General features: G+C 33.8%; 1 protein-coding gene across 1 annotated transcript; it reads right to left on the bottom strand.

Annotated features, from left to right (window-relative positions):
* Positions 1-9,439: 9,439 nt before the first annotated feature.
* Positions 9,440-11,629, bottom strand: LOC149157799 (uncharacterized). The gene has a single exon (XM_089433790.1). It carries the CDS (start codon positions 11,627-11,629, stop codon positions 9,440-9,442), a length of 2,190 nt encoding a protein of 729 aa, XP_089289916.1.
* Between the last annotated feature and the right edge of the window lie 218 nt (positions 11,630-11,847).

Raw genomic sequence — 11,847 nt, 5'->3', positions numbered from 1 at the left:
AGAGGTGTTGATATTATCCCATAATTCTTAACAAACTTGAGATAATATCTTGTCAACTCGTGAAATCCTCGCAGATGCTTTATGGATGTGGAGATTTTACATTCCTTAATGGCTTTAATTTTGTTAGGGTCTACCTTAACACCTTCATGAGGTACAATATGACCCAGATATTTGACCTCTTGTACTCCAAAGAAACATTTGGAGCTTTTTGAATATAATTGTTTCTCCTCCAATAGTTTGAGAACCCTGTCAACATGTTGAACATGATCCTTCCAAGACTTGTTGTATATTAATATATCATCAAAAAATACTAAGACAAATAAGGAAGGGTTTGAAAATGGAATTCATCAAACCTTGAAATGTAAAAGGTGCATTGGTAAGGCCAAAAGGCATGACCAAAAATTCATAATGAACCTCATGAGTTTTAAACGCTGTTTTCGGAATGTCTTTAGTCTTCATTCTGCTTTGATGATATCTTGAATGAAGATCCAACTTGGTGAAGTAAATTGATCCATGAAATTGATCCAATAATTCATCAATGACATGAATGTGAAATTTATCTTTACTAGTGAGCTTGTTGAGCTCCCTATAATCCGGACACATGCGTCATGATCCATCCTTCTTGTGCACCAATACTACTGGAACAGAGAAATAACTTTGACTAGGTTGAATTATACCAGCCTCTAGCATTTCTGCAACCATGTGTTCAATTTCACTCTTTTAAGCATATCGATATCTGTAAGGCCTGATGTTTGGAGGAACACTTCCTAGAATCAAATGAATAGCATGATCATGACCACGAATAGGTGGGAGGCCTTTGGGAGTCTCAAATACCTTGGAATGATTGTCCACGACTTTTTGGAAATCTGGAGAAATAGATGACTTCGATGTGGGAATCTCTTAGCGAACATAATTGTGCAATTACGACTTGTTGTTATTTCTTTAGAAGCTTTTTCATGCCGTTAGAGATGATTATCTTTCCCAGTTTCCTTGCAATACCCCTTAATTCAACTTCCTTTCCTTCCGAAAAAATTTTCAAGAATAGTTCTTGAAAATTAAAAGCTATCGTATCCAAATATTGTAGCCATTGGGCTCCTAGTACAACATCAACAACACCCATTGGAATGGAAAGAATTGGGCTATTCAACACATATTCTCCCATGGATAGCTTGATATTATGGGAATTTCCAGAGCAATTTATGGTTCCTCCATTTGCAACCATCACTTGACACTCTGGTGATGGATATAGGAAGAAATTCAATTCCTTGGCTATCTTACAATGAATAAAATTATGGGTACTACCTGAATCAATCAACACTATTACCTTTTTCTTCTTATTATGTCCTTCTATATTGAGAGCTTGAGGAGTGGTAATTCCGGCCAATGCATTACAATATAGGGTCAGATTCATTTCTTCTTTCTCTAGGGTTTGTTCCTGGTGTATATCCTCTTCTTTTGATGTTTTTTGTTCCTTTTCTTCCTCCTCTTCACAATCTATGTAAAATAATTTCTTTTCAGCACACTTATGACCTTTAGTGTATTTTCTATCACAACTGTAACAAATACCTTTTTCTCTTTTTTCTTTCAATTGTTGTGGTGTCAACCTTGTAGGTTGTGGAAGGCTAGGGGCAACAACACTTCCATCTTTATAGTTGTGAGTGGTAGGCTTCCTTGTTTCCATAATTTTGCTTTCAATTTTTCTTGCCAACCTGAATGCCCTCTCCAATTAATTAGGTTCCCAAAGGCGAACCTCATGTTGGATGTTATCCTTTAAAGTCCCCATGAACACATCAACCCTATGCTCCTCTGGAATATCTTTTACCTTTATATTCAATTTTTGGAAGTCCTCAATGTGTTCCATCATTAAACCCTTTTGTTTGAGATTTATCAATTGGCTAAAAAATGTGTTTTTTTTTGTATCCTCATAATGTGATATCATTTCTTCTATAAAAATTCCCAAGTGACAATTTGTTTACGGGAGCAAAGCCATCAATAGCATACAAACTGATTTGGTTCCAAATATAAAGTTGCAATGCGTACCTTTTGTGTGTTTTGCACATTATGGAGATCAAAATATTGCTCCATTTGTAGTATCCATGTTACGGGATCCTTGCCATAAAACTTCCTCATATCAATCTTTGGAACATGGTGGGTATTCAATCCAACATCAGAGTCTATGAAATCATGGTTAACATTTATTTTTTTCTCATCGTGAGTTTCTTTTATTACCCTTTCTCCATTAGTAAGCATTTTTTGTAGCAACGTTTTCAAATCTATCTTCAAATCTTCCATGTTGCCTTTAAGTTTTGCTTCTATACCATCCATCTTAGCTTCCACACCATTCATCTTAGCTTCCATTCCATCCATCTTATCTTCCACACCATTCATCTTAGCTTCAACGCCTTTCTTTAAGCCATCCATCTTAGCTTCTGTTACTTTTTGTGAGAGTGAAAATTGTTGCACTTGGTCTCGTAATTTTGATATATCATGTTGCATTTCTTCCTCTTCTTCATGATTTATCTTTCAGGTTGCTTATTAGGTGTTTCCACTTTATTTTTTCAGGCCATCAATTAATGATAATTATGCCTCACTATACCCTTTGAATCATTTCAAACTAATTTTTCAAACTAAACTTATGCAATTAAAAAACAAAACTACACACCTTTTTTCGTTTTGTAGGAGCTCGATATTGAATCTATTGTATCTTTGTAATTTTGGACATGGAACCGATGCAAAAAAAACTATAGTCTGTCCTCTTTCTGTAACTTAGTAAATTTCAATCTGATGCTCAAAGAGAAAGTTATGACAATTTTCCCAAGGTCACCTGTTTGGGATGTAATTCAGGAGCCTGCAAAAACCCTAACTTCCTTGGATCATATCTCCAAAAATATAGTGTGAAAAGATCTGAAATTCAGACTCGAGGTTCATCAAGATATCGGTTCAAATTATTTTTAATTTCAGATTCTGAAACGACGTAGAAAAAAGTTATAGCGAAAATGCAACGATGACCTGTTTGGAGCAGTGAAACCCTACAATCCAAAGCTCTGATTCCAATTTTCATGCAACCAACTCACAAAATATAAGAAAAGATAGATCAACGACTTCAAAATCAGCCTCTTCGAGGAGGTAACCTCCTTCACATTACACAAATGAATAATTCTTAGATGATACAAATGACAAAACCTCCTTTCTATATATAGGAGTCTAAGAGGTCACAATATAATCAAAGCTGACATAACAATAATAATATAAGGGCACAACAATAGCAATAGTGGGCTTCTATGGGGCACAATAATAACAATATGGGGACAATATGGGCACAACAATAACAATAAAGGCTACAATGACAATAATAATAGGGGAATCACTAGTATTAAAGGGACCTAACATCTAAACTAATTGCTCTATCAAATTCTACCAAGGTCATATTGTATACATTGTATGGTTAATACACGAGCTCAATTATTATGAAACTGTTGTATTTTTATGAAAACCATTTTATTTTGGCCTAAAATCTCATGTGACTTATATTTATGCAAATATGTAGATATTAATTGAATAATTTGATAGATAAAATTGCTGAATGTTCATATTATTTAAATTTAATGTGAATTCTAGTTTTAATAGATTTATACATAGTATGGATTTTGAATAGTTAATAATTTCTTAATATTCTAAAAACGAAATTTACCAGCACAACCACAGTTTAAAAGGAAAGCCAATATGTCAGTGTGATTGTGTATAAGTGTAACTATTTTTGTTTATTTTATTCATTTTTTAATGGATGAGTAAACTATTATAAATATAAAACTGCAATATAGTTACAACTTGGTCAATTTGCATGTTCGCTTCTATTATTTCTATTTTGACATCTTTCCATATGGAAGTTTCATTAATATAATGAATGGGTCACAGTATCCTTTATAAATGAAAACTTAAACCAGAAGGAGTGCACAATGGACACACATCACAGCGAGTCTAATGTAAAATATTTTGGGATGATTAAATTATGTACCCTTTTGATATGAATGCTTAATAATTTCTAAAATAATTATTTTTGGGTATTACTATGGTTCGTACTTTAGTGAACATATCATTCAATAAATAGATAAGTGTTATCATGTTCAGGGAAATTCTACAACCACATTAGGATGATATAACAATAATAATGGAGGTTAGGATGATATAATAATAATAATGGAGGTTTTAGGCCATAAAATTCATTTTCAGCTCCTCATTATTGAGGATGGTTTTCCATATTTTGTTTATAATCTATTTTTTGGAAGTGTTATATAGCATGCATAGCCATTGAAAGCGATTATATATATGTGTGTGTGTGTGGAAACATATTTGGAATTCAATATATAAAAGCAAAAGTTGTGGTCATATTTTGGTTCCTTTGTTGAACTTGACCTTTACATCTCTATCATGTTGTTGGTTGGTAAGGTGGGACCTTACAGTGGTTAATAGACTTACCAAGTATGCACAATTTTGTGCACTATCTTATCTTTTCAAATGGAGTACACCCACTACAACATTTGTGGAAACAATTCAAAATCTACATGGAAACCTAAAGATTATTGTAAGTGACAAATATCCCATTTTTACTGTAATTTTTTGGATATAATTATTTTTTTGGTCTTGGTACTCAATTTGCTCAAAGCTCATCTTATCAGCCTCAATCTAATGGGAAAAATGAGATAGTGAACACATTTTTGGAAATATATCTTCATTGTTTTGCATTTGATAAACAAACATAACGGGTCAAGTGGTTACCTATGACATAATGGTGGTATAACACTTCCTTCCACACAACAACAAAAATGACCCCATTTATGGCACTTTATGGATATCATCCACCATCCATCACATCGTATCTAAGAGATAATTCTAAGGTTCAACTAGTGGAAGATCACATCAAGTATCAACAACAAGTTTTCCAATTCTTAAAGGATAACTTGACTCTAGCACATAATCGAATGAAACAACAAGCATATCAACATTGCAGTGAAAGAAGTTTTGACGTGGGTGATTGAGTATTTTTGCGGAAATAACAATACAAACAAAAGTACCTCAAGCAAGCCAAGAAGGATAATGACTTATCACCCAAGTACTATGACCCCTACAAGGTGTTGCAAAAGATTGACACTATGACATACAAATTGGAGTTGCTTGAATCTTCATGAGTACACCCAATTTTCCATGTTTCATGCTTAAATAAGGTTATAGGTGATAAACTCCCAGTTCAAACTATATTTCTAGACCTTGACAAGGAACGAAAAATCATATTGGAGCTTGAATCAATCATAGAAACAAGAATCCGACAACTAAAAAAATGATCAATTTAAGAGTATCTCATTAAGTGGAAGAACTTACTTGCTGAAGATTCCACATGGGAGTATGAGTATTTTTATACAGAAGCATCCAAAACTCTCAAGCATTGAGGATAACACTTTTTTGAAGGAGACAGGCATGTTAGATCCATATAATACTAATATAGCCCCTATATTGTTATTGTGTGCTCCACATATACCCACCATTATTATTGTTGTGCCCTTACATTATTATTGTTATGTAGGCGCTAATTATATTTCGACCTTTTAGACTCCTATATGTACCAAGGAGGTCTTGTCATTTGAATCATCCAATAATTGTTCATTTAAGTGATGTAAAAGGATGTTTCCCCCCTCGAAGTGCTTATTTTCTAGTCATTTATTTATCTTTTCTTATTTTTCTGTGCTATTTTTGATTTGGATACATAAAACAATCATTGTTATAAGAAGTATTTCAAATGACCAAAATATATTTTTACCTTAAATTTCCTTCTTATCAGATAAGGGTTCTATTGCCTAACTACATGTAGTATGGCCAACATTTTGTTCTCCTAATTGGGATTCAATGAGTTCTTTCCTTTAATTTGGTGACTTTCAAGACAAGGGCCTTCATTCTTGTATTAAAGCTTCCTAATGCCATACCTTGAGGGATTAGAATCCATAATAAATGATTTTGTGAAGTCAAGCATGACTAGCACAAGAGTCCTACTTATATTCTCCTTAAGTTTTTCAAAATTTGGGGTTGCTTCTTAAGTCTAATGGAAAACACATCCTTTTTCAAATAATGATGTTAGAGGTGCCAATATTTGACCATAATTATGAACAAACTTGTGGTAATAACCAATTAATCCTAAGGAACCACTTAGTTTCTTCAAGGTTTTGGGAATTGACATTCCCTCATAGCTTTATTTTTGTTATGATCCACCTTATCACCTTCAAGAGATGTAATAAGACCCAAGTATTCCACTCCCTAAACCTGAAAGGAAAACTTGAAAGGATTTTCATATAATTGTTTCTCCTCTAATAGTTTTATGACCATGCCAACTTGTTGTACATTCTCTTCCCAAGATTTATATAAATTAATATATCCTCAAGAATTACCAACATAAATTTTGTGACGAAGGGCTTGAAAATATAGGTAATCAAGTTTTGAAATGTGGAAGGTTCATTAATAATAACAAAGTGCATCACTGAAGACTCATAATGACTTTCATGTGTCTTAAATTAGAGGAAATTTCAGCCTAAAAGTGCCCATGAAATTTTCACATAATTTCCATGTCATAATATGTAAACCAATAAAAATCCTTTAAATTTAAAAGAGGTACATGTCCTAAATAATTTTAAATTGTTAAATTTGGGTATTTGTGAAATATTTTATTAATAATTTGGGTATCGGTAAAATATTTTATTCTTAATTTGGGTATTCGTGAAATATTTTATTAATGTTATTTACCTACCTTACACATATGAATTAGAATATCGAAAAGTTATTAATGTAAAGTAAATATTGATAGTAGTAAAAAAATATAAATAAAAAATTCGGGCCCATTTGGCCTTAATAACCATGCCCAAAAAAGCAACAAAAAAATAGTTAAATATAAAATATATATAGACAACTAAATATAAAATATAAATATAGACAATTATAGTTAAATATAAAATAGTTAAAAAGTGGTTAAATATAAAATATAAAATAGTTAAATGGTTAAAGAACGTATTCCATTCTGGAAAAAATACAAAATAGTTTAAAAAAATATTCGAGAAAAGACAAAATATGGGATTCTGGAAAAATTATAAAATATATAGTTAAACATAAAATAGTTAAATATAATTAAATATAAAATAGTTAAAAAATAACTAAATATAAAATAATTATAAAAATGTATTCTATAAAGGAAAAATTATCGGATTCCAACCAAAAGATATATTTCAGACCAAATTGTGGCTTCAGTAGACAATGTCGTTAAATAACATTAAAAAAATGAGATGTCTTTAGTGTGACTTTTTGGACTTTCCGGTGCTGGAATCTGACATAAAAAATTGAGGTGAAATCTTGATTTATGTTATTTAAACTGGGGTTTTGACTGTATAAATGGATTCAAAACCTTGAAAAACCCCCAAGGGACTTCGATTGTGCAAGGGTTACCCATACAACTTGTGATTTCTCTAAATTCCTGCCGGATTTTAGAGAAATTCGACCAGAAAAACCCATCAGAAAAACATCCAAAAAGTCTCACTAAAGACAACTCATAAAAAAATAGTTAAATATAAAATATGTATACACAGTTGAATATAAAATATAAATATATATAATTAAATTTAAATATAAAAATATAGAGATAGTTATTTTAATAAAAGTGTCATATATTGAGGGATTCCAATAAAAGAAAAAAATTAAAAATAATATACCAAATATTTTTATTAAACCTCTTGCCCATAAATATTATGGAACATGGATAAAAGTAAAATAATATTAAAAAATTGTCGACATGACATTTTTTTATTATTTTCTTGATTTTTCCTTACGAGGCCACTTTTAGGCTGAAATTTTCTTTAATGAGGCTTTTTTGTGAATGTTTTCTTCTCTTGTTCCAATCTAATGATATCCTAAATGGAGATCCAACTTAGTAAAGAAATTATCACTCCTTGTAACTTATCTAACAATTCATCAATAATAAAGATATGAAACTTATCTTTAATGGTTATCTTGTTGAGAACTATATAATTAGGATACCTATTCCATGAACAATCATTTTTGTAAATCATAATCACTACTAAATAGGAAGAATTTGGGTTAATTTGAATGATGTCAACCTCTAGTATTTCTTGAACCATACACTTGATTTCACTATTCTAGACATGAGGGTATGTGTAAGGTTGGATAACAAGAGGAAGGCTCCTGGGGATCAACTTAATAGTATGATCATGTTCTTGGGTATGCAAAACACCACTAGGAATCTCAAGAAATGATGTGGAATGATTCTCGATGACTAATTTAGAGATTTGGAACAAAAGGGTTTATATATTTTAACATTTGGTGAGCACAATTATGTAATTCAACCATGGTGTCCATTTTTTAACAATTTTCTCATGCTATTATAGCTTATCACTTTGGATGGTTTTTGTTTTGAGGCCAATTTCCTAGCTTGTTGAGAAAAATCTCATGAAAAGTTCCTAAAAAATAGAGGTCATTGTCCTTGATGATTGCAACCATTGGACCCCTAAGATCACATTAGCACACCATTTGCATTACTATAATTGGGATATAGAAGACATAATCCCCCATAGTGAGCTTAATTCTATGTTACTTCCCTAAGTAATATACTTCACCTACAATTATTACTTGAAAACCTGATGTTGGATATATAAGTAATTGAAAAGTTTGGATAATTTTTAGTTAATGTAATTACATGTACCAAAAAAAAAACAACACATTTAGGTGTTTTTTTGAAATCGTTTTATATATGTTTGGAGTAGTCTCTTGTAATTTTGGATCTTGAGAAGGTTCCAACTCTTGTTCTTATTTTTCTTCACAAACTATGTAGAACAATGTATTCTCATTACACATCTCTCATTGTAGTTGTTGTCAAAATTGAAACATAGTCCCTTTTCTATTATCAAAATATCAAAATATCAAAATTATCAAAATATTTTTATAATAATTCTATTTAAAAATAAAAATAACATTGTACTAACATATTTGATATATATAATTAATATTAATAATTAATATTAAATATTAAATACAATATTCTATGATTAATATTATCAATATTATATATTAATATAATATTCTAGGATTAATTTGATCAATTCTAATTATGATCAATATTAATACTAATTATTATTTTTTTTTCCACTGGAAAAATCCGTAATTTTCATTAATATGAAAAATTACATGTGTAGATGCATTGAAGCATATGCCGTAGTCATTTTGTACATCTGTGCTTTTTGCAAAAAGATCGGTATGAGTTGCTGTACAGATTTACCACGCAGGGTATTCTGTTTGAGCAGATTACAGTGTGCCTTTCCGGCATCTATCTAACTGAAAACAAAAATAAAAGTTTGTCAAAATATATACTGCTGTCATATACATGCAAGTTCATTTAAACTGTTAGATGACCCGCTGTTGGATAACCCGGGTCTATGTATGGACGGTGATAAAATTTTTGTTCCTGTTGATCTTGGACCTCAGTGATCTCCCAGATGCCTTTGTCCATCAGCGCGACCTCCTTGGATAATTTATCAGCGCCTTTGTTATATTCCATGTAGATGTGAGAAACAATGATATTGTTAAATGCCGCTTTGAGTTCGAGAACTTCATTCAATATAATGCTGAGTGTGTGTATGTGATAGGTGGATATGCCATTGAACCAATTTATGATGATCTGAGAATCCCCGAAAATGTTGATACTAGTGCAGTGGTGACTCAATGCAAAATGAAGTAAGTGGCGCAGTGTGATAAGTTCAGCATAATTGTTGGTTCCAGCACCCAGTCCCGCCTTTATTTTGAATATATGATGCTCTGATATATGGATGATGATGCCGCCCCCACAGCTCTGCATGTTTGCGGCTCCATCGAAGAAGGCCCAAGGTGTGCCTTGATCGATGTGAGGGGGAGGAATTGGATGTCGAGTTTTTGGAGGGGGCGGGTCCGGAAGCTCTCTTAAAGCAGTGATGATACCTGCCTCAATCAGTGGCCAATGTATCGGCTTGTCCTCAAAGATTAAACGATTCCTTGATTTCCATATGGACCAGTTAACAATAATAGGCAGATTGATATTCTTCGAACCTTTATGTCTCCTTTCCCATTCGGTCCAGGCACTAATGAGGTCTGTTCCATTCCATTCTCCAGTGTAATTTGTGAAATTCTTAAGATTTTTCCATAAGTTCTGAGTGGTACAACATCTCATGAATATATGCTCTGTTGATTCTGAGGCATCTTTGCATAATACGCACCAGGTAGGTCCATACTGTGCCCTGTGCATTAGATGTTCTCCTGTGGGTATTTTATTTCTCAAGATGCACCAGGTGAAGAGCTTGGAGCGTGGCGAAGCGGAGTGTTTCCATATACTCTGCCACCAGCTAGCTAGGGCTTCAGGTTTCTTTTGAATGATTAGTTGGTTGTAGCCTGCCTTGGGTGTGTAATATCCACTTTCAGCCTGGTTCCAAATGAGCTCGTCCGACCCCTCTATGATTCTGATATGTGATTCAATCAGGGCCTCTCTGTATTCCAGCCAAGCTGGGTGCCATCTTCTGGGAAGGTTTAGTTGATGAGTAGATTTCCATGCCCGGTGGAATATATCAGTGTGATCTTGATCCGCGATCTGCGCAATCACTTTTATATCTTGTGCAGAGAGGTAATCCACCAGATCTCGTGGGAGTAAATGCCTCCCGCCACTGCCAGTCCAAGGGTCGAGTCCGATCCGAGCTCTGTTTCCATCTCTGATACGCCATACCAGGTTGTCTCTAATTAGAGACAAAGAGTGTAATAGGGCCTTCCAGATGGAGGATATGCCTGTTATGTTCCATGATGGAAGTCTAACCCAATCCATAGTGCTGAGAGGCCATATATATTTATGGTAGGTAAGACTGGTCCATAAGCTTTGTGTCGTCAGCAGTGCCCAACCCATTTTCGCTGCCAGGGCTTTAGCAAAAGTGGGGAGCTCCTTTAACCCCCAGCCGCCCCATTTCTTTGGTAAAGCTATCTTATTCCAACCGATCCAGGCAAAGATACGTTTGTCTTGATTTCCTGCCCATAAATATCTGTTACATAATTGCTGTAGTTTTGCCAGTATGTTCCGAGGGATCCAGGCGAGTGCCATCCAGAATACCGGCGTTGCTTCTAGTACAGATTTGATCAGGGTTAACCTCCCAGCCCTGGAGAGATATCTGTGGCTCCAACAAGATAACCTTTTTTCCACTTTTGCTACAAGCCAAACCCAGTCTGCAATCTTTTGGCTTGTCGGCTTTAACCAATATCCAAGATATTTTAGCCCCCTGTCCAAAGGTTGAGTAGTGTATGGGAAAGCCTGCCTTGCAATAAAGGTTTCGTTAGCTGAAGTACCAACCAGAGTGATGGTAGATTTCATCCGATTGACTTCCATACCCGTAGCATGTGAGAAGAGACCTAATATGCGGTTGAAAGTAGTTGTGTCCTGTATGCTACCATCCAATAAGATTAGGACATCATCTACAAACAGTAGGTGAGTGAGGTAGCATTCATCAGTAATCTTTAGGCCTCTGATAGACCCTTCCCTTTTTGCAGAGATGATTAGCCGACTTAAAGCTTCCATAACCAAGAGGAAAAGGAGGGGCGATAGTGGACAACCTTGTTGCAGCCCTCTTTCGGAGTGAAAGAAGTGTGAGGCAGATCCATTGATCAAGATACTGAAGGTGGGAGATGTAATGCAAGCCATGATCCAATTGATGAGAGGAAGGGGGAAACCCAAATGAATAAGGATCATCTTAATAAAAAGCCAACTGACTCGGTCAAATGCCTTAGATAGGTCAA

The sequence above is a fragment of the Pinus tabuliformis genome, chromosome 5_2, assembly GCF_031772625.1.
Source record: "Pinus tabuliformis cultivar Carrire ecotype Pingquan chromosome 5_2, CPIR1, whole genome shotgun sequence".
Taxonomy (NCBI): domain Eukaryota; kingdom Viridiplantae; phylum Streptophyta; class Pinopsida; order Pinales; family Pinaceae; genus Pinus; species Pinus tabuliformis.
The sequence above is the reverse complement of the archived record's forward strand: the minus strand, read 5'-3'. Positions and strand labels throughout refer to the sequence as shown.